The sequence below is a fragment of the Mauremys mutica genome, chromosome 1 (genome assembly GCF_020497125.1).
Source record: "Mauremys mutica isolate MM-2020 ecotype Southern chromosome 1, ASM2049712v1, whole genome shotgun sequence".
Classification (NCBI taxonomy): Eukaryota; Metazoa; Chordata; order Testudines; family Geoemydidae; genus Mauremys; species Mauremys mutica.
The window spans coordinates 28,621,863-28,642,753 of NC_059072.1; the positions used below are offsets into that span (position 1 = coordinate 28,621,863).

Sequence of the window (20,891 nt, forward strand, 5' to 3'; positions counted from 1 at the left end):
GGGCAGCAGTCAGGCTGCCTTCAACGGCTTGCCTGTGGGAGGTCCAGCGGTTTCGGCGGCAATTCAGTGGCGGGTACGCCGAAGCCATGGGACCAGCAGATCACCCACAAAAACGCCACTGAATCCACATGCTTGGGGCGGCAAAAAACAGAGCCGCCCCTGGTCTCATCTCAAGCTCTCTCCACCTATGGAATGCTCTCTGGTGATTTGCTGCCTTCTCATGGCATGCCAGATTTCTAGCCAGATTTTTCCAATCCCGACAATGACCACTCTAGTCACAATTGTGAACTCCACTGCCCATGGGCCACAGAGATCCCACCCTTTAAATCCCTGTGTATTTTTGAAATGCCCTTTCCTGATTGGGCAGTTGCACACAACAAAGGAGAGCTCACCAACTGGGGCAATCAACCATGCAGGCTACACACTAAACAAGCTTCTACCTGGAGCAGACAGGAAGTATTGAATTTCCTGAGCCTGTGGGGAGAAGGGGCTGTGCAGGCCCAGCTATAGACCAGTCAGAGAAACACAGACATCTACAAAAAGAATGCACAGGGAATGTAGGCAAAGGGGCATGACAGGGATCAGCAGCAGTGTCGCATGAAAGCAAAGAAACTGCAGCAGACTTACCACGAGGGCAGGGAAGCCAACAGACAATCTGGTGCTGAGCCACAGACCTGCTACTTTTACAATGAGCTGCATGCCATATTTGGTGGAGGCTCCATCAGTGCCCCACACACCATCCTGGATACCTCCAAGGAGCACAACAGAGAGACCCCTGCCGTGAACAGTGAGAAGGAGGAGGAAGCTATTAAAAAAAGAGGAGAGTGTCCAGGTAAGCTACGAGCCAGGATCTTTTCGAGACTCCACTGCAGTCTAGCCAGTCCACCAGCTAAGCATGCATGAGCCTGATCCAGGGAAAAGAACCTTGGGGAAGTGTGGGTATCCATTCTCCCCTACAATATTTAAAAGTGAAGATGGAGCCTGGCCCAACTCCAAGTTAGCAGGACGCAGGTACCTACTTTTCATTGGTTTACTTGTATGAGAAGAGGTAGAGGTACAACCAACAGAGACAGAGTTACCTGCTTTTCATTCCCCTGTAGGGAGGGGGGGATTCATTCCCCTGTGGGTGGGGGGATAAGCAGTTTGTTTATATACACAGGGATGTCCCTTGTATCCTCCTGAGAGATCTCAATGAAACTTTCATGGAAGTACCCTGCAATCCTCTCCCAAATGTTTCCAGGGATAGCAGCCTTATTTCTTCCTCCATGACTTCTTTCTTTCCCACGACTTCAGCAGGCACCGTTGCGGTAAAGAGGCAAGCGGCATATGGGCCTGGATGGCTTCATGATGCCAGCAGCAGATATACTCTCTTTGGGCTTGTCTACACTGGCAATTAACAGTGCTGCAACTTTCTCACTCGGGGTGTGAAAAAACACCCCCCCGAGCGCAGCAAGTTGCAGCATTGTAAAGCGCCATTGTAAAAAGTGCCCCAGCACTGGAAGCCCCCGCAGGCCATACACACCAAGGCTGCAGCTGGAGACCAGTGCTGCACAGAGGTGCTCCAAAGCTGTCAATAAGCATGTCTTGTTTAAAAGTCTTGTGGGAAATAAGGGAAGGGAGTTCTGAAACTTAACTTTCCCTTTCCATTGTGACTGTCCATTTCATCTGTAGTTGCTGGCATTGTGACCTTGAGGAGCGCTCCCTCCACACTCATGGAATTCCTGGCCCTGAGGAGGAGGAGAAAGAAGCGGACTAGGGAGGACATGTTCACACCAAGATGCTGCAAGTCAGCGGTGCATTGAACCATGAACGGAGGGTCTGGAGGGTGAATATAGCAGATAGACTTAAAAAGAGAAAGCAGAGAAGAGAAATGCCTAGGAGTCTCAGCAGGAAAAGGAGAGGAAGATGCACCAGGACATAAAGGGGCCATCTCAGGCAGCAAACACAAATGATTAATTCTTGCTGACCTACAATTACAACAATCACAGGCTTCCCTCCCTCTGCAGTCAATGGAGAGAGCTCCATTTCAGCAGCACCCTACATCCCCCAAAATTCCGCATGGCATCATGGACCACATCCTTACCCCTACCGCTCCACACTGTGGGACAGTAAGGAAAACCATAGCTTCACATACACTGACCTGTGAAAGCCATGGCTGGTGTTTGTTTGGCAGCAATGGATTTAAATGGACAGTACTGTTCTACTTTTAAAGTTCTGTTAATTGATTTTATAAGTTTGCACTGTACTGTTTTTTAATTGCATATTAATGTTTTGCACTTTTTGGTATACTTTTTTTTTAAATAATCTTTATTACTTCATAACTTATACTGCAGAAAGCCCACCACTACTCAAAGCACACTGTGTAATAGAACAGGACTGGAGAATTCATAGGTAAGCACTGCATAATTCAGAGGTTCATTAAAAGACAGTGTGATATTCGCAAATGTACACCAAGCTTTACACAATTCCTAACAACCCCCAAAACTTCAGGGCCAGGCAGAGCGCCATCCAGTATAACACATTACAGTCACTGACTGTTAAAGTGCTCTTCCAAGGCCTCCCTAGCTGCATACGTCTGCACTGAGCTCTTCTAATGGCCTTTGTGTCTGGACGTTCATACTTAGCAAACAGCCGCTCCACTTCCGCCCTCCGCCTGACAGCAACTTTTCCCCTTTTACCTCACAGATATTGTGCAGGACACAACAGGCACTTATAATCATTGGAATATTTTTCTCTCTCAGATCTAATCTAGTGAATAAATACCACTAGCAACCCTTTAACCTGCCAAAAGTACATTAATCAGTCATTCTGCACCTGCTAAGCCAGTAGTTTAATCTTTCCTTGGAGCTGTCAAGATGGCGAGTGTATGACTTCATGAGCCAGGGGAGCAAGGCAGGGTCCCCAAAGATCACTACTGGCATTTCAACATCATCAGTGGTAATCTGCTGCTTGGGAAAAAATGTCCCTGTTTGCAGCTTCCTGAACAATCCTGTGTTCTTAAAGATGTGAGCATCATGCACTTTCCCTGACCAACTCACATTGATATAAGTGAAGCATCCCTCATGATCCACCACTGCTTATATAACCATAGAAAAATAGCTCATTTTGTTGATGTACTCTGTGATAAGGTGAGCTGAAGCTAAACTAGGGATGTGCACACTGTCTATCGCCCCACTGTAGTTTAGGAGCCCCATATCTGCAAATCCATCCACAATATCCTGCATATTACTGAGCAGCATAGTCCTGCATAGCAGTATTTGATTAATAGTCCTACACATTTTCATGAAACAGTGCCCATTGTGCATTTTCCAACTCCAAAATGATTTCCCACTGACCAGTAAAAATCTGGCATTGCAAGTTTCCACAGTGTGGTTGCCACTTGCTTCTCAACTGTCAGTGCAGCTGTAATTCTGGTGTCTACATACTGGAGAGCTGGGGTGAGCTTGGCACACAAATCCAGGAACGTGGCCTTCTGCAGCCAAGAGTTCTAGGCACTGCTCACCATTCCAAAACCTGCATGATGATGCAATCCCACCAATCAGTGCTCATTTCTTGGGGCCAGAAGCAGCACTCCACCAACTGCAACAGCTCTGTGAAGGCCATCAACAACCTTGAATTCTTTTTCACTATGACCCCTAGCAATCTGTCGTCAAAGAAATAATCATGTCCCCCATTATTTCAGTACTTCCTGTGGCTCTGCAAATACAGGAGGATCATTTGTGCTATGTATGCAACATTCACAACAATAAGTGCAGAGTTGTGCGAGCTCCATGCCTCTGTCAGAGATGGACAGCAAAAAGTGGTGCCCAGGTTTGTGGGATTTTTCAAAAAAGTGTGAAGATTATGGGCTAGAGATGGCATTATAGGATGGAGAAAGTTGCAGGATGGGAACCTGACACCTTGCTCCCAGACCCCCTGCAAAACTCATGCGAACCACACATCACATTGTGAAAATTCTCCAAAAGGCATTGCGCCAGAAGGTGCCATACAGCACACTGAGATATCTACCCATGGTGCATTGCACTTTGTGTTAACACAAGAACTCCTGGTGAGTACGCAAAGCAACAAGTATGCACACACACAAGTGATAAACTAACTGCAGCAGCTATGTCAGTGTAACGTGCATTGACCAAAGTTTTAAGTCTAGACATGGTCTATGATTCTACAGCAAGAATGGCATTAGTACATTAAGAAGTTTAAGTAAAATTATGTCAAATACCAAAACTGTATGTATGTGCCCAAAAATAGGCACTGGAGCTGCATAGCCAGCAGCCAATGTCAGAAAAAATGCACCCTAGACAACAGTTTCAAACCCAACTAGAAGGCAGGATTATACGCACAAAAGGATACCCAGTCAACAAGGTGGTGATGGGATCCAATGAAAAGCCAGATCGCTGGCAGATAGTCTTTTATGGGGATTTCCTTTGCCAACCACAGTCATGCAAGAATTGACAACTGTTTTGTAAGGCAACATTTCTACTGTGTGTGCAAGGAGACACAGGAATGTGGTACATAATGGCCCTAAGGAGCTTGGCTTGTGCTCTAGCCCACTACTTCTGTTCTGAAGCATCAAAAAACCTTAAGAATTGGAAGAATTCCATTATCAATTTAATTCTTAAGAGCTAAGTCTCAAGAGTGAATATTCTGCACAGATGGAGATTCTTAGGGGAGAAAATGTTACTTTTCTGTCAAGGTTACCTAAACAATTTTCTATTGTACAGTGAATTTAGAGTTTGTTAAGTACACTCATTTCTGAGAGCTCACCATCCCTCCAGAAATATATGCTCAGTACTCACTAGTTATCTCTTGTATTACAAAAACAGGAGACAATCTCAATTATAAATGATTGTAACAATCCTGAAATGAAAGAAGTGGGTGATTATTTTTGGAATTACTGAATTGGAAAAAAAACTTTAACAATGCAGTATCCCCATTGTGGAATTCAAGTGTATGAATGTGTGGGCTGTGTAAAGAGGATAGCGGAAGAAATCTCCCCTACTTCCCACTCAAGCACTAGCTTCTAAAAATCCTTGTAGGAGAAACACTAAAGTGTTTTGACTTTTCATTCAGGAAAGTCATTTGTATAGTAATTTAAGTCCTTCATTCACCCTACAAACCTGAGATTAGGACAATGCACATTTTTAATACTTACTATCAATATGCAATGGGTGTACATATAACTATGACCTCTATCTTCTCACATCATGCTGTAGCAGCAACATTTGGTGTGGACTTTGGTGTGGACTTCAAAGTGGACTGCTGGAGCATGTAGAAGATGGATTCAGAGAAGGCTGAAGATGCAGTAAAAGTCTTCCTGGGGAGGAGAGAAAGCCAACTGTACCCAATAAACTAAAATACAGCAACTTAAAAAGTTGTTGTACAAGCCAGGCACCTGACATTTGCTATAGATCACTGAGTAGCACCCTCCCAGATCAACCCACTGCAAAAACAGCAGGAGAAGACAGTCTGCATTTCTGGAGCTGCAGAGTTAGAAGCAAGATGATGTTTATTATTTTCAAATAAAGGGTTGGAGGGTTTTTTTTCCCTGTGTTTGTTTCTTCTTTTAACCTTAAGAATATCAAGTCTCATCCTCCATAATTTTGCTTGAATGTTTTGGAATACAAGAAACTGGAGTGGGAACTTTCTCAAACTCCAGGGGACTGTGTAGAGAAATATTTGAATCTTTAACAAAGACAGCCTTTTCCTCAAGAATATCTGTCAGATGTTAAACAAGTATATGTAAACCATTCCCCTCAAACTCCTGTGATGTCATTAAATGCTTCTGGTTCTGCAATTGTTCAGAAAGTTCCCCAGCAAAAAAATGGGTAGATATAATTTGAAATTCTTGATATCAAAACTTCTGAAAACACTTTCACGTCTCCTTACAGTATAAGAAAACAGCAGCAAAAAAGCCCAAAACCAAACAAATCACAAACATTTTTTATAAGCCTATAAGATTCAGACAGATTTAAGAATCTATGTTGTTTATGCATTATGGAGCAATAGCTCTGCCAGAGTTAAGGATGAGACGAGCTCTAAAATCCTCATACTCCCTTTGTCCTATAAATTGGTGTGCCTCAGCAAGGCCTGTGGTAAAGTTCATGGTGCAAATCTGGACTGATTGGTTGAGAGGATCCTAAGATATGATCTCCTAGAAAGGACCAGTCAGTAAAATTTCCCAGTTCTTCTGTTTTTTTATGCACACTTAAGGCTCAAACTATAGCACCGATCAACCCCAAAATGACACTACCCAATTGGATTTGATCTAGCACCTGCTGCCCTATCAGGGAAGAAATATTTTAAAAGTTATTAGGAGTTAAAGTTAGCTGTACAAACTGGTTTGAGCCTGGGTGCAAGCTGCAGTGACTTGCACATGTACTGTGGGACTACTGTTCTGTGGTGTGCAAGTTTGTGGAGACAGAGACACTGGCCAGCTCATGGCAACATGCTGATGCTATTGAACCAAAGCAAAACACAAACACTATGAGTTTAAATCCTACCTGCGGCAAATATCTGAGATTATTCTATGCCAGCATTTTTCTTGAGGCCCTTTTGGAAGTTTGGGCCTAAGAACCAAGCTTTTTGTTTAAAAGCCAGCAACTCATGCTCTAAAGGCCAAATGCACACAGATTGTTTTGAAAATTTCTATGCTCCATCAGGGTAGAGAGAGAGTGGAGCAAGTTTGGGATCATTTAATCAAGGGTTTCTTCAGGTACAACCATCACAGTAAATAATTGATTTTACTATTCAAATTACTCTAAATTCCACATGCATATGGAGACTTGTCATGAAAACCTCTGTGCAACAACAGATGCAAATCCAGGGTCATTTGGTCAGTGATCTCCCAAGATGTAACCTCCACGATACAAGCTGCTTATAATTTTCAAAATGCTCTACAAATCGATGTGCATTGGAAGCTTGTCTCGAAAACTGGTATTCTGCAAAAGTGACTGCAGTAGAATTTGTGGGGCAAATTTTGGGTTACTTGGACCAAGGCATTGAGGAAATATTCCCCACACCCCCACAAAAGCTGCTTTTAATATTTTCAGATTCTAAAACTTTTTTGGTGTAGACCTGGAGGCAGGAGGAGGGAGAATTAAGGCTCTGATCTCAGGAAACTTGTATCACTGAAGTGCCCTCAAGATCAGCTATTCAACACTACAAGGACCTGTTTAGAAATATTCCAAAACTTATTGCATTACAAAAGCTTTATACTCCTGGGAGAATTCTGGGCCACTTGCACAGAATTCATGTCCCCTGCAGATTTCTTTGCTTCCCCACAGAAAACTCTCTGACAGGGAAGCAAAGGGAAGCTGCAAGAGCAGTTACGCACCACTCCCTAGCTGCGCAGGTATATTGTTTCAGGCACCCAGAGCAGCCGGCAGAGAGATAAATCATCACAGGGCTGGGGACACTCCAGCCAGTAGCTCCTACCTTGAACAGGGATCTCTGGAGGCAGGGGAAGACGGAATTTCCTCTTCCCCTGCAAGGAGTGGCTGGAGCTGTGTCAGACCCATCCCTAGAAAGCTCCCCCAGCTGCAGGAAGCTCAGCATCCACCCTCCCCCCCACCCGCTTCTTGCCCTCATTGCTCCTCAGCTGCAGGGGGAGGGGTTACTGTAGGGGGGAGGGGTTCCCCATCTACCCAACCCCATGCATCTGGACCTCCCATACCCAGACACTCTACACACCAAGAACCCCCCTAGCTCTCCATACCCAAACCCCACCCCACTGAACTTCTGCATCTGGAGCCCCCAGAACCCCTGCATCCAGACCACCACCCCCAGCTCCCTGCATTCAAACCCCCACCCTGATGAGCCCCAACCCCCACACCACCCTGAGCCCCCACACCACTGACCCCAAACTAGCTGCACTGACCCCAACCTCACCAAGCCCTACTCCTCCAAGACCCAGACCCCTCCGCTGAGCCCCAACCACTTTCATCTGGAAGCCCTTACTGAGTCCTATTGCCCCTGCACCTGGAACCCCCACAACAAGCCTCTGTGCATCCAGCTCCCCCTACACCTAGGCTGCCTGCACCCAAGTTGTCCCACACATAATCTTCTCACCCCATACTTAGCCCCTCCACACTTAGATCCTGCCTGGTTGAGCCTGCTTGCTCCCACCTGGTGCACATGGAGCAGAGGGGAAGGACCCCAGGGAGTTTCTGGGGTAGGCCTAGGCCTGTGCTATGTCAGGATCAGGTGCAGCCTCACCACTAAGTCTGTGTCCTGGGAGTGGGGAAGCTGCAGGGTGACCTCCCAGCTTTGTACAACCAGAGGCCTGTACTCCCCACTGCCATGCTGGAGCCTCTGCCTTTATTTTTTGACAAATCAAGCCGGCAGAATATTGTAGAATTTTAAAATATTACGCACAGAATTTTTAATTTTTTGGCACAGAATGCCCTCAGGAGTAGCTTTAGAACCTCTGCTGACCACAGCATCCTCTACAAGCTATTGCCTCCTCAGTAACTCCTTTGTGAACTACACATGCTGAGTCATGGAATCACATGACAGTTCAAAAGAACCAAGCACTGCCTCTTAAAACCAAGAACATGCATGCAAACCTCTATGCAGGAGATTTGAGGACTGCGCACACTGGTGTTCTCAACCTTCTGTTTGGTTGGTGTCTTGGGCTACAATAGGACTTCTTCTGGAAGTGGGAATATCATGTGAAATTCAGTACCCCACAAGTGTACCCCAATGCTGTATGCACAACCCCTCTCCCGGGACAGTTTTGGGGGCAGGACTGTGTCCAGGACATGAGACCTAATATGATGGTGGTAGGCAGGGCTCATAGAGGAGGAACTAGCTACTACACTGAAAATGACACCAGAGGTTGGCATAAGAGTCCTAGCCAGGATAAGCACTTCTGTGCCAGGAGAGGCTCAATGAACTCCTGGCAGGAAGCAGTAGGCACAGTGGACTGGGTCTGGGCTAGGCACAAGAGTGCATGGTGCAGGCACACAGTGCTGAAACCAGGGTAGGGAGCTGGAAAAGGGTATTATTCAAGCATGCCAGATCTACAAAGAGGTGAGGGCTTGTCTACACTTAAAACGCTACAGGGGCACACTTGTGCCCCTGGAGCACTTCAGTGTAGACACTAGCTATGCCAACAAGAGGCATCCTCCCAGTGGCACTGGTAATCCTCCTCCCCGAGCAGCAGTAGTTAGGTCCTTGGAAGAATTCTTCCATCAACTAATGTCTGTACAGGGACTTAGGTCAGTTTAACCACACGGCTCATGGGTGTGGTTCTCACACCCCTGACTGATGTAGTTAAACCAACCTAATTTCTAGTTTAGACCAGTCCTGGATTTGGAGGAGATGGACTTGGGTGTAATCTTCACTGAGCTGAATGGGGCAGTTCAGGCCCCTCAGAACTAGTGTTTCAGCCTATATTCATCAGTATGGTGTGTTCTCATTCAACTGAAGGATGAAAGAGCCCCTTCACACCTCTGTAACCTCCCACACCACAGAGCCCCTTCCTACTATTAACCCCTGGAGTAGAAATTCTAGCCCCACCCTGCCACCATCTCAAATTGGCAGATGCACTCTTCACAGGCCATTAGCATTCATTCATCCATCTCTAACCCTCATGGAGGGCACATGCAGTAGATGAATGGTGGCAAAGCATACCCAGGACCCCTCTCAATCATGGCCCCATCCCTTCCTCAGAAAACAAAGGAAAGTCACTGACAAACTTTAACACAGAGTTAAGGTTATCTACTCCTGCCTTGTATCTTTCCAGAACACAGAAGATAGATAAACATAAATCTCTGGAAGTCGGGAAATACAAAGTTAAAGCTAGCATCTCTAATAGCCCCACACAACCTTAACTCTGCCAGTAGGCAGGGGGGACCAAACCAAACCTGATCTAGCCCTAACAATTTAACATTCTCTTCATTTATCCCCAATAATTTCTATATCATCCCTCGAAAACAACAAGGAGTCCGGTGGCACCTTAAAGACTAACAGATTTGGGCATAAGCTTTTGTAGGTAAAAAAACACCTCACTTCTTCAGAGGCATGGGAGTGAAAGTTACAGACCATCCCTCTTCATATACTTTCACAGACCCCTATGTTAGCTATAGCAGTACTGAGCCAGGGCTAGTTAGAGCAACTTGACAAATTCAAACTGCTCTTTTAAGAGAGATGCAGCTACAGCTAGAAGAAGCTGGGTTCCCTATTTTCTGGACTGTTATGAAGGAGGTACAAGTAAATGATCAGAGCCGTCCCTATTAGCTCTAAAAGTCAGGAATGTATGAAAGAGCTGTAAAAACAAAAACGGGCTGCTAGAACAGCCACCACTGCCATCTCCAGAGGCTGATATTCCACTATGGATATGAAGAAGATAGAAATGAGTCCTTTGCCCTACTCTAATGAGGCATAGCCTCAATGAAACAAGAGTTTTGGGAGAAGAAGAAACAAGACAAGAGTTTTGAGATTGTCAGTTTAAGCACTCATGTTCCCATACCCTTGCTTCCTACCTGCAGCACTCAGTAATCTCCACCCCTTTCCTCCTCTCTAAAAAAAATCCCAAGCCCTACCACAGTATCCCTGTACTCAACTATATTTATACATTGTGTTCTCTCTCATGCATGGTGTAGTATTATAAATGCTTCAGTAAGAATGGTGATTTGCAAACCACTAGCTACCTCATCAGAATGAGGAACTGAATTAACAAGGCTGGGATTTGAACGAGAGGCTGATTTGACACACACACTCCACACAAAAAACCCCCATAAACTACAGTGATCAGTGATGCATATTTCTAAGAAATAGTTTTTAAAACGCCAAACACAAAGTCACAGTTCAAACTCCACCTATGTCTATTGTGTTAAAACATTCCAGAGTCCAAATATGGGATGAAATTACATTGAACACACAATAGTAATGGATAAAATTCTGATCCTATTGAAGTAATTGGAATGTTTATCATTGATTTCAATAGGGCCAGTATTTCACCCATTTTCTTATTTATTGGAATATCAATCCATGGTCCAACTTTGGGAAGTCAATGTCATAAAGAAGTCAAGGCCAAATTTGGCCCTTCATACTCTGTACATTTGGGTATTTATTCTTAGTACTAATTCATCATACAATAAGGTTTTTCAAGTCAACATATAAATTACACCAAGGTATGTCTAAGAAAAATGTAGGCTTCAGATAGGAGTTGTATAAATATACCTTGATCTTTCATGATTTCCTAGTGTTTTGGAATCTGAAATGGTAGTACAGTACAGCAATCAGCCTTTCATCACATTTTATGTAAATAATTTTAAAAGCACAGCACCTACAAGATTGAAGAAGTTTTTGGTTTTAGAAAGATATGGATATTGCAATGTAGATTTAAATGAACTACAATGGTATAAATAACCCAAAATATTAAGATTCAAAGAAAGGGAGAGAACTACTTTTTAATTAAAAATTAGCACTGTATAACAAAATTTGACAAATGTAACTATAATCAAATCTCATTTGCTTCTTAGCACTTCTGCTAAGAAGGAGCAAGCCTTCTGAAGAAAGGAAATTAGAACAGGAATTTGAAGAACCAATAAATTGAACAGGGAAATCAAGAAGCAGGTCCTACTTCTCAGGGCCTATAGGGATATAAATGACCAGTTAAAGCAAGTTACTTGTCCCTCTTCTGGAATTTCCAAGATCTTTTTCCCTCCCCCTACCTTTATCAACTTTACCTTCCCTACTGGGAATATTCCAGTTTTTAGTATTGTGAAAGCACCAAAAAAAGATTTATAGAAGGATGAGTAAAATGTTAAACAGTTTTAAATATCTACCAAAGGCTTTGTACTTTGCCTTAAAAATGGGCATTTGTACAAGACAAGACAGCCAAAACACAAAGCCTCAGTCAAAATGAGCCTTTAGCCATAAACTGTAACACTCTCTAATTGAGTCCTTGCATACCATATTTTAGCTGCAACTGATTTTTAAAACAATACTTGAAGGAGTGACATGTTAATATGAACATCCATTACTGGACTCTAGACATTGAGGTGACAACCTGTGCTATTTTAACTAAGAAGGCACTAGCTACCACAATAGAGTATTGCTACCTCTGTTTAAAAAGGCACTTAGATAATCTAGAATTCTGATATTTGGCCACTTGAACTAATCACTTGCTAGCATTAATGAGGAGACTGTATATTGCCTGCCTTCTAGTAATCATCATAATAGTTATTTCTCTTTTACATTAGATTTTTAAAAAATATTCCTCATTTTAAGTAACTTTGGGTTTGTTTACTAGAGCAGTAAATATGTCAAACTATTTGCTTGTTCCACTGAATTACACAAAAGGTATATGTAACTATCCAACAACTATCCATCCCTTTGCAGTTAGTTTCAATGTACTGAAACAGCATTAGTTGCTCTTTCACTTTTATTAAGTTCACTTACATTGACCAAATAAGTGTCACTAGAGTATATAAAATAAGAGTGATTCAATCGGCTTCCGGTGCTCCATAAAAACAAGTACTTAATTCAGCTATAAAACTTTAGAAATGACTTTAGATACAAAAAGTATAGTACACGGTACATCCTTTTATAGATCACTAAGGAAATTTTTGCACCATTGAGACAGCCTAAGTTCTGAATCTTCATAATTTTTTTTGCATCCTTGGTCAAAGCTTCAGTCGGTTGAAATTGGCAACACGTGGGATTCAAGATACCCTGAGCACATACTAGTGCAACATCACAAAAAACCATACATAATCCAATGGGTTAGGGAAAAAATGAAGCAAGAGTCAGATGGTGCTTTATTATACAAGCATGACAGCGAGTTCCTTTGGAAAATAACTTCTTGGGTGGACTTCCAGACCAGTGAGGTAGTCCCAGGGAAGAGAATGGAAGGAAGTAGACCTTAGTCCCTACTTGAGATGCCTGCCAAATAGCTTCTCAGTTTTGGGCATAAATACGATAGAGAACCATGGCCCCTACTAGGGAACATAGCGAAACAGCCTCTCAGTCCAGGTGAGGGTGGTAGTCGCAGCTGGTGACAGGGGCCAGGCAGGTTCTCAATCCGGGTTTGGGTGGGCAGGAACCTGGCTCTGTGGAGGAAATGGTCCCATCAGTCTGAGCCATAAAGTGCAGTAGAAGGACACGATCCAGACAAATGCAATGTAAACAGGTGACTGACACTTGTCTCTGTTCGCTTCTTCCAGGGGAAGAGCCTTCCCCCCCCACCGATATCCCCGTTCCCAGGCGGGGCAGCAGCTCACGATTTGGCTACGGGGAAGCGGCGGATCCTCACCACGGGCGCCAGGTCCACTCGGAGGATCCGCTGCGCCTGGCGCCGCGCCGCCTCCAGGCTCCGCGGCTTCCAGACGCTGCCCCGCACCTTGATGGTGGGGAAGGTGGTGAGACTGGGGGTGGCCGCTTTCCAGATCTCCTCCAAGGACCGGCCCCCGAAGGGAGCACACGAAGGCACCTCGGCCGAGCCGACCTGCTCCTCCTCCCGCGGCCGCTGCGCCTCCCTGCCGGGGGGACCGGCGAGCGCTGGGGCGCGTTTCCTCCCCTTCTTTGCGCGGCCGGGCGCTCCGCGCTTGGCGCCGGCGGCCAGGGGGCGCCTCCTGGCCGCTCTGCGGCGGGTCCGGTGTCCCGGCGCCGGGAGCCCGTCGGGCACCACGGCCCGGCAGGAGGCGTAGCCGTACACGTCCTTGCTGCGCAGGATGACCGGGGAGAACTGGTGCTTGAGGCTGCAGAGGAAGTTCCACAGCTCCGAGTCCGAGCTCATGAACTCGGTGGAGCGGGGCATGAAGAGCTTGAAGGCGTCGCCCAGCGCCTTGGTGCCGGCGAAGGACACCTGCGACCGGGAGTAGACAACTTTCTCCGCCTCGCCCTCCTCGCCCCACGCCGCCGCGCCGAGCCCGGCAGCGGCTCCCCGGCCGGCTCCCTCCTGTTTCATCCTCCCGGCTCCTCGCTCCAGCGCCGCCTGCCTCCGACTGCAGGCGCAACGGTCTCAGCGTGAGGACTGGCCTCAGCGCCGGCCCCACCACGCCGCTCGCTCGCCTGTCTCCTGCCGCCACGGCAGCCAGCCCCAGCCGAAGGCGCTCCTTTGCCTGTCTCTCCTCCTCCCAGGGCGGAGAGCAGCGATCAATATCCTACCGCCCGGCTGGAGAGGCCCCGCCCCATTCGCTCCCCTCAGACACAAGGGGCAGCTTGGCTGTTATTGAGCGTGCGCAGGAGGGCTGCGCGTGCTCGGTAATAGCCACTGAAGACGCTCGCTGCCCTCACCCTGCCCTTACTTGGGGAGGAGGAGAGTGTGCCGGCTGTGAAAGCGGAGGGGGGAGGGGTGGGCAAAATCTGTGCAGGGGGCAAACTGAGCGCACTGAAGGCAGGGGAAGGAGAGGGTGGGAGCTGGGATATGGAAGGGGTGGGGAGGGGGGGTAAATGTTACCACATCAGAGGTGAGCAGCTGTTTGGAAAGGGGTGGGGTGGGGGAATAGAGGGGCTCCCTGCTGCTCCTGCAGAAAGGAAATTTCCACACCTCCTTACAGGGCTGTGGTCCTACAGGCACAGTCAGGGAGGCCACTCATCCAGTTGTGTACTGGAGGGGCCGGCTTTTTTTCTGGTTTGTCCCCTATCCTGTACTGGGACAAAACCACATCCAGTTCTGTCTGGAATTGGACAGGGGACACCATTTTGAAGAGTACACTGCTCTGCTCCCGCCACCACAACTTCACATGCTGCATGCCAGCTCAGGCTGGTCAGGACAGGGCAGCGCCCTTTTGAAAATGTTGTCCCTCAGCGGCATGACTTTGCACACACCACATATGATCTCATGCTAGTGGGGGCGGGGCAGCTGGCTCTTGAAAATGGTGTCCCCAGAGTGGTATGCCCTCGTACACATCATGCATGTGAGATCATGCCAGTAAGGGTGGGGCAACTTGCTTTTGAAAATGCTGTCCCCTGTGTAGTGTGACCTTGCACTCACCATACATGTGAGATCACGCCAATGGGGGCAAAAGCAGCTCACTCTTGAAAATGGTATCTCCTTTGCAGCATAACTTTGTCATGATGGCAGGGGCAGGGGCAGGCAGACAGGGGCGGAGTCACACAAGCAGGGGCAGGCCCATGCTGTTTCGGGAAGTGCCAGAATGTCCAGTATTCTAGGAACATGTTAGTGGGAACCTTACACACACTGTGCCCCTCTGCCTAGCCAAAGCTGCTCTTCCCTATCTGAAATGATGGCTTGAACTGCTAAAGGAGACAGGATTCAGTTAAATATTTTACTCACTTAACTCTTAAACAAGAAAATGTAATTTTCATACATTTTTAGTGTTTAAAAGAATCCCTTATCTGTTTATATGTCTGTATAAAGCCTCATACTGTAATTCACACATTTGTCTTATGTGCTATTCTGATTTCCTAAATTGGACTCCCTTGCTTATAAACCCCTATAAATATAGTTTAACTCCTTTTAATTATTTATTTTTTAAAATTTTATTTTTTTTATTCTTAGTACTTCATCATTTACCTTGTTAACATTGTGCAGCAGGATGGCATTGTGCTCTTGCTATTTTTAATGGCAAATAATCATTGGAAATAACAGTTGCTTGTAACTTCAGCAATCACATCTCACTTAATAGGCAGCAGGTTTAAAACAAACAAAAACGAATGATTTCGTCACACAATGCACAACCTGTGGAACTCCTTGCCAGATGATGTTGTGAAGGCCAAGACTATGACAGGGTTCAAAAAAGAACTAGATTAATTCATGGAGGATAGGTCCATCAATGGCTATTAACCAGGATGGGCTGGGATGGTGTCCCTAGCCTCTGTTTGCCAGAAGCTGGGAATGGGCAACAGGGGATGGATCATTTGATACCTGTTCTATTCATTCCCTCTGGGACACCTGGCATTGGCCAGTCAGGAGACATGATACTGGGCTAGATTGACCTTTGGTCTGACCCAGTATGGCCATTCCTATGTTCGCACTATAACACTTCCGTGACAGGGACATCCCACTACCATCTTCTGCTCTATCTACACACTCAGACTCAGAGACCTTCCGTTGTTAAACACCACAGTGCAGTTTTCTTTACACTTGCTCTTCCCACCACCTTACTGCTGCATAGACAGTATTTATTTACAGTTTCATTTTCTCTTCAGTTCTGTGCAGAGGAGAGGAGAGGAGAGGGAAGAGATCTCTCTACCCAAAGATCCTTCCTGGTTCTGGCTCTGATAGTTTGCCCCTCAATCCTGCACCTCCTTCCTGTGTCTTCTTATACCTCCTGTGTTACTGGACCAATTTGCTCATTAGTCCCCCCTCCCCCAGCCCATTCTAATCCATTAATTTGGCCCCAACACTTTAGGGGAATTAAAGGTGTTTAAGTGACCAGAGTGCTGGCTCAGTTGTTGGTTCCTAGCACCCACTTCCCAGGACTTCAATAGGTGTTGCTTCCCAGCATTCTGTCAAAATGGCCCAAGTTTTTATTGTGATTTGTAATTTGCAGTTTGCACCATGCAGTCTTCTGGATTTCCACTTGGAAGTTGAGGTGGAGGGAGCAAAGGGGCAGCTGGGGGGCTTTTCCTGGTTCACAACAATTCCTCCGAGTCTCATTTTGTGTTATAGAGGCTGAGGGGGAGGTCTCACCAAATAATCATCTAGCACCAACAAAAAAAATTACCTGGTTATCACAGTAGCCCTTCCATCCCACCCCACTCCTTAGCCAAAGCCCTAAAAAGTAACTACACCCCCCCATTTGCAACTCCCATCTCCCAAGATATTTCCTTCACTGAAAGCCTCACAATGCCACCTGGCTTCAGCTCACTCCAAAATAATAACACATTCAGAATTTCCAATGTGTATGTCAAATGTTCATGCTTCCCTCACTTTTCAGGTTGCATTTAGAGTCCCTTTACAGGGTTTTCAAGATGCAGCAAAATAAATTTTCTTGTGTATATTTAAAAAGAAGGATTTGTGTAGCAACTTCCAGGGGGAAATGATCCCCAGAGAAAGAACAGAAGACTCAAAAGGGGAACCAAGATGAAAAGAACAAAGAAGAAGTGGACAAAATTCATACTAGATTAAAATTATGCTCGTGTGTTTATATAATAATAACTACTGAAATCCCTAGATCCTTTGGGCTTTTTGATTACCAAGAAAAAGTTATTGTAATGCAGTAAATCAATTATTCAGTTCACTGATGTGTTGAAGATATTGATGTATTCACACTATTTACATAATTAATTTTGTATCTTAGGATAGCAGATTGGTTATGAAGTCCAAAAATAAAGATCATCTCCTCCAGTTTGTTGATTTTTTTTGTGAGCCACCATCTGAACCTGGTTCACAGCACCATTCCTCACTGTATGGTACTCATAATACTTTCCAGCATTGCAATGCCATTTCTCAGATATCAACAAATCCCATGTCTTCCTCAGCCTGTGACTTTCAAATGATATAGAGACTGGTCCTAATAAAATAGACTAGATATAAATTGAAGAGTCACTTGAATAAAAGAAAGGAGTCCCCCTCTGTGTCCAATGTCTCCCAGAATCCTTAATCTGTGTGGGGATCACTTATATTTTGGAATTATTTTTTAAAAGTATGAGGCTTAAATGACTCACTGAAACACACAAGGAAAAATTCTTCGAAAGGAGACATTTTGACTTTGTATGCCAGTTTAGCTATAGTCTCCTTGTGTAGGTGAACTTTTTACTGGTAAAAGAGTAAAATTTTGGCAGCATATTTTACACTAGTTCCCCAAACAAAATAAGCTATTCCAGAAAGCACATTTTTGCAGCTATAACTGTGTCTACACTGGGGCTTTTGCTGACATAAATGTAAAAATAATAATAATAATAATAAGTCACACCCCTGACTGATGTTACTATACTGTTAAAACTGACCTTGGAAAACTACCTTGAAAGCTAATCCCAAAATGAACAAGTCTCCCTACAGATAAGTAAAGTTTGGAATATCTTTGACAGTTCTACCTCTTTATTTGCTTCTCTGAAGATATCAGATGAGATCCTTGCCTACACTCTGTTCCTTTTACATTGCATGAAAGGGCTGAAACACTGTAAAGGGGCCCCCAAAACCTCATAATCTGCCATGAGTCCCCTCAGCTCATTGCAGAGACTGCTGTAAATCAGCCTCCTAAGGACCCCTTTGCAAGCCCTGGCATATGGCCAAGGCTGTGGACACAAGGGGTATATTGGGGGTGGGACCATAGCACTGCCAAGATTTCAGGGAATGCTGCAGCCCATAGAGCAGCCTGCCTGAAATTTGACAGGCCCCATGGTTGTTTAAGTTAGAACAGAGATTTCTCTAGTCACCACAACAGCCCAGTATCAGGAGGGTGCTGTCACAGATCAGGGCAATTGAACCTTATTTTCCCTTAGTGGTTCAGCAAAGGTACCAATCCTCAGGCTTCTGGTCTCCTAGCCATTGCCTTTCTTGGGCGGAGACCCATTACACTGCTCTACAGCCAAAATGCTTCTGAAATAAATGTAGTCAAACTTTACTAATTCTGGGTCACTGAGAACAAAAATGATGCTTAAAATTGTTGATTGGCTCTAGTTTTCAAGTTATGCTATTGGGTCAGTATATACGACCCTTGACTTGGGAATAGTGGAGGATAAGTGAGTTATAAAGGGAAGGGATCTCAATTTAAACCAGAAATGACTAAAATACATCTTTGACTGGATCTATGAATAAATCTATGACTGGGTTTGGACAGTACTTGCTTTTTAGGCAAAACAATGAATGATGCAATCTGAAGCTGGTATTGCATCATACATTATACGAATTGCATCATGTTATTCCTAGAAGTCATGGATGATACAATCATAACGAAGTTTACATCACTCTGCTGAACAAATTGCCCTATATCAGCTCTAGAAATCATACAGTATCGTGCTCTCTTATTTGTGAGTGTTTGATTTTGCAAAGGGACACATTTCTGTTTAGCCAAAGTGAGCAGAGATGCCTCGTACCTGTGTGAACAGTGCAGATAACTTCTGCTATGTTTGTGGTGAAGTGACTTTTGCAACACAAAAGTGCAGTATAACCACTATGGTTAAGAAAGCCTATCACCTTTATTTTGGCTGCAAAATTGGAGATCAGGACAAGAGGTGGGCCCCACACATATGCTGCAACACTTGTGCAACAAATCTTCGCCAGTGGTTGAACAGGAAAAGGAAATCTATGCCTTTTGCAGTGCCAATGATTTGGAGAGAGCCAACAGATCATACCAGCAATTGTTACTTCTGCATGGTGCCTCCAGTTGGGAAAGGTGTGTCAAAGAAGAAAAAGTGGACTGTGCATTATCCAAACATTCCATCAGCTATACACCCAGTACTCCACGGAGAAGGACTGCCGGTTCCTGATGCACCAGAATCATTCTCACTTGAGTCAGACGAGGAAGAGGATGAAACTTCTGGTCCTGAACCATCAATGTCACAGGACCCACATTTTCTCCCATCCTCCTCCTCTGAACCACACCTCATAACACAAAGTAAACTGAATGACCTTGTCAGGGATTTGGAACTACCCAAGAGTAAGGCAGAGCTGTTGGGCTCCAGACTACAGCAGTGGAATCTCCTGGCAGGTGATGTTAGGGTTTCCATGTTCCGTGACCGTCAAAAGGATCTTGTCCCATTCTTCTTCAGGGAAGGTGATCTTGTAGCCTGCAACAACATCGATGGTGTGATGGCAGCCCTCAACATCGTTCACGATCCAGATGAGTGGAGACTGTTCATTGATTCATCGAAGACGAGTCTTAAAGCTGTTTTACTGCATAATGGCAATGTTTTGCCATCAATTCCAGTTGGTCATCCAGTCCATATGAAGGAAACCTATGACAACATGAAACAACTTTTGAGGTGCATAAACTATGACCAACATCAGTGGCAGCTTTGTGGCGATTTGAAGGTTGTTGCTCTTTTGCTTGGTCTGCAGACTGGATATACAAAGTACTGCTGTTTTCTCTGCGACTGGGATAGTCGTGCAAGAGACTCCCACTACATCAAGAAAGATTGGCCACTCCGACAGTCATTAGAGCCTGGGAGGAAAAGTGTTCAGCATCCACCACTTGTTGAATCAAGGAAGATTTTGTTACCACCCTTACACATCAAGCTGGGTCTGATGAAGAACTTTGTCAAGGCCATTGACAAAACACAAGCAGCTTTCAAGTACCTCTGTGGAAAATTTCTAAGGTTAAGTGAAGCTAAGATAAAGGAAGGTGTCTTTGTTGGTCCTCAGATTCATGAACTTCTTCGAGATGATGCATTTGACCATGCACTGCGTGTCAAGGAAAAGACGGCATGGAAACCCTTCCAGTTAGTGGCAATACATTTTCTCGGAAACAACAAGGCAGACAACTACAGGTTGTTGGTGGAAAACCTCCTCAAGGCATACAAAAGCCTTGGTTGCAACATGTCACTAAAGATACATTTTTTGCACTCTCGTCTAGATTTTTTTCCACCATAAACACATGAAAAGACCTAGGTTTACAATTTATGATTAAAACTTTACTATCTACACAATATACATAGACATAAAATGTAAAAACTTATATATCTTAGAAACAGTAGCCAATCAGTTGTTTTAATTGTCATATTTGAATTCAGCACATCAAAATACATAATAAATAGCACATTTTATCTCTGAAGCAGACGACTTCTCAAAAATTGTAGACCAGTGTTATCTCTCTCCCTCCTGACCAGAGTATTTCCCTATTGTCACTGTGTTATTCCCAGTAAACAACGGTCATCCTAAACAGGCCGACTCGTTTCCTCTTCAGAGACTGATAATAGTGTAATTGCCCACATGCATGCTAATAAGCTTCCCTCTCCCCACCCCCTTTGCCATCTCCACCAGGCTCTTCCAACCCTTCCCTAAGGATTGGGGCCTTCCATGGACAGGAGGTCTT

The 20,891-nt window shown here is 44.9% G+C and overlaps 1 protein-coding gene across 1 annotated transcript; it reads right to left on the reverse strand.

Annotated features, from left to right (window-relative positions):
• Window positions 1–13,086: 13,086 nt before the first annotated feature.
• On the reverse strand, window positions 13,087–14,167 carry CCDC71L (coiled-coil domain containing 71 like). Its single transcript, XM_045002936.1, has one exon. It carries the CDS (start codon window positions 13,913–13,915, stop codon window positions 13,226–13,228), a length of 690 nt encoding a protein of 229 aa, XP_044858871.1. The 5' UTR covers window positions 13,916–14,167; the 3' UTR covers window positions 13,087–13,225.
• Between the last annotated feature and the right edge of the window lie 6,724 nt (window positions 14,168–20,891).

What these genes read in the sequence shown, in the direction of transcription:
- CCDC71L (XM_045002936.1), bottom strand. Translation starts at nt 13,915, where the DNA reads ATGAAACAGGAGGGAGCCGGCCGGGGAGCCGCTGCCGGGCTCGGCGCG.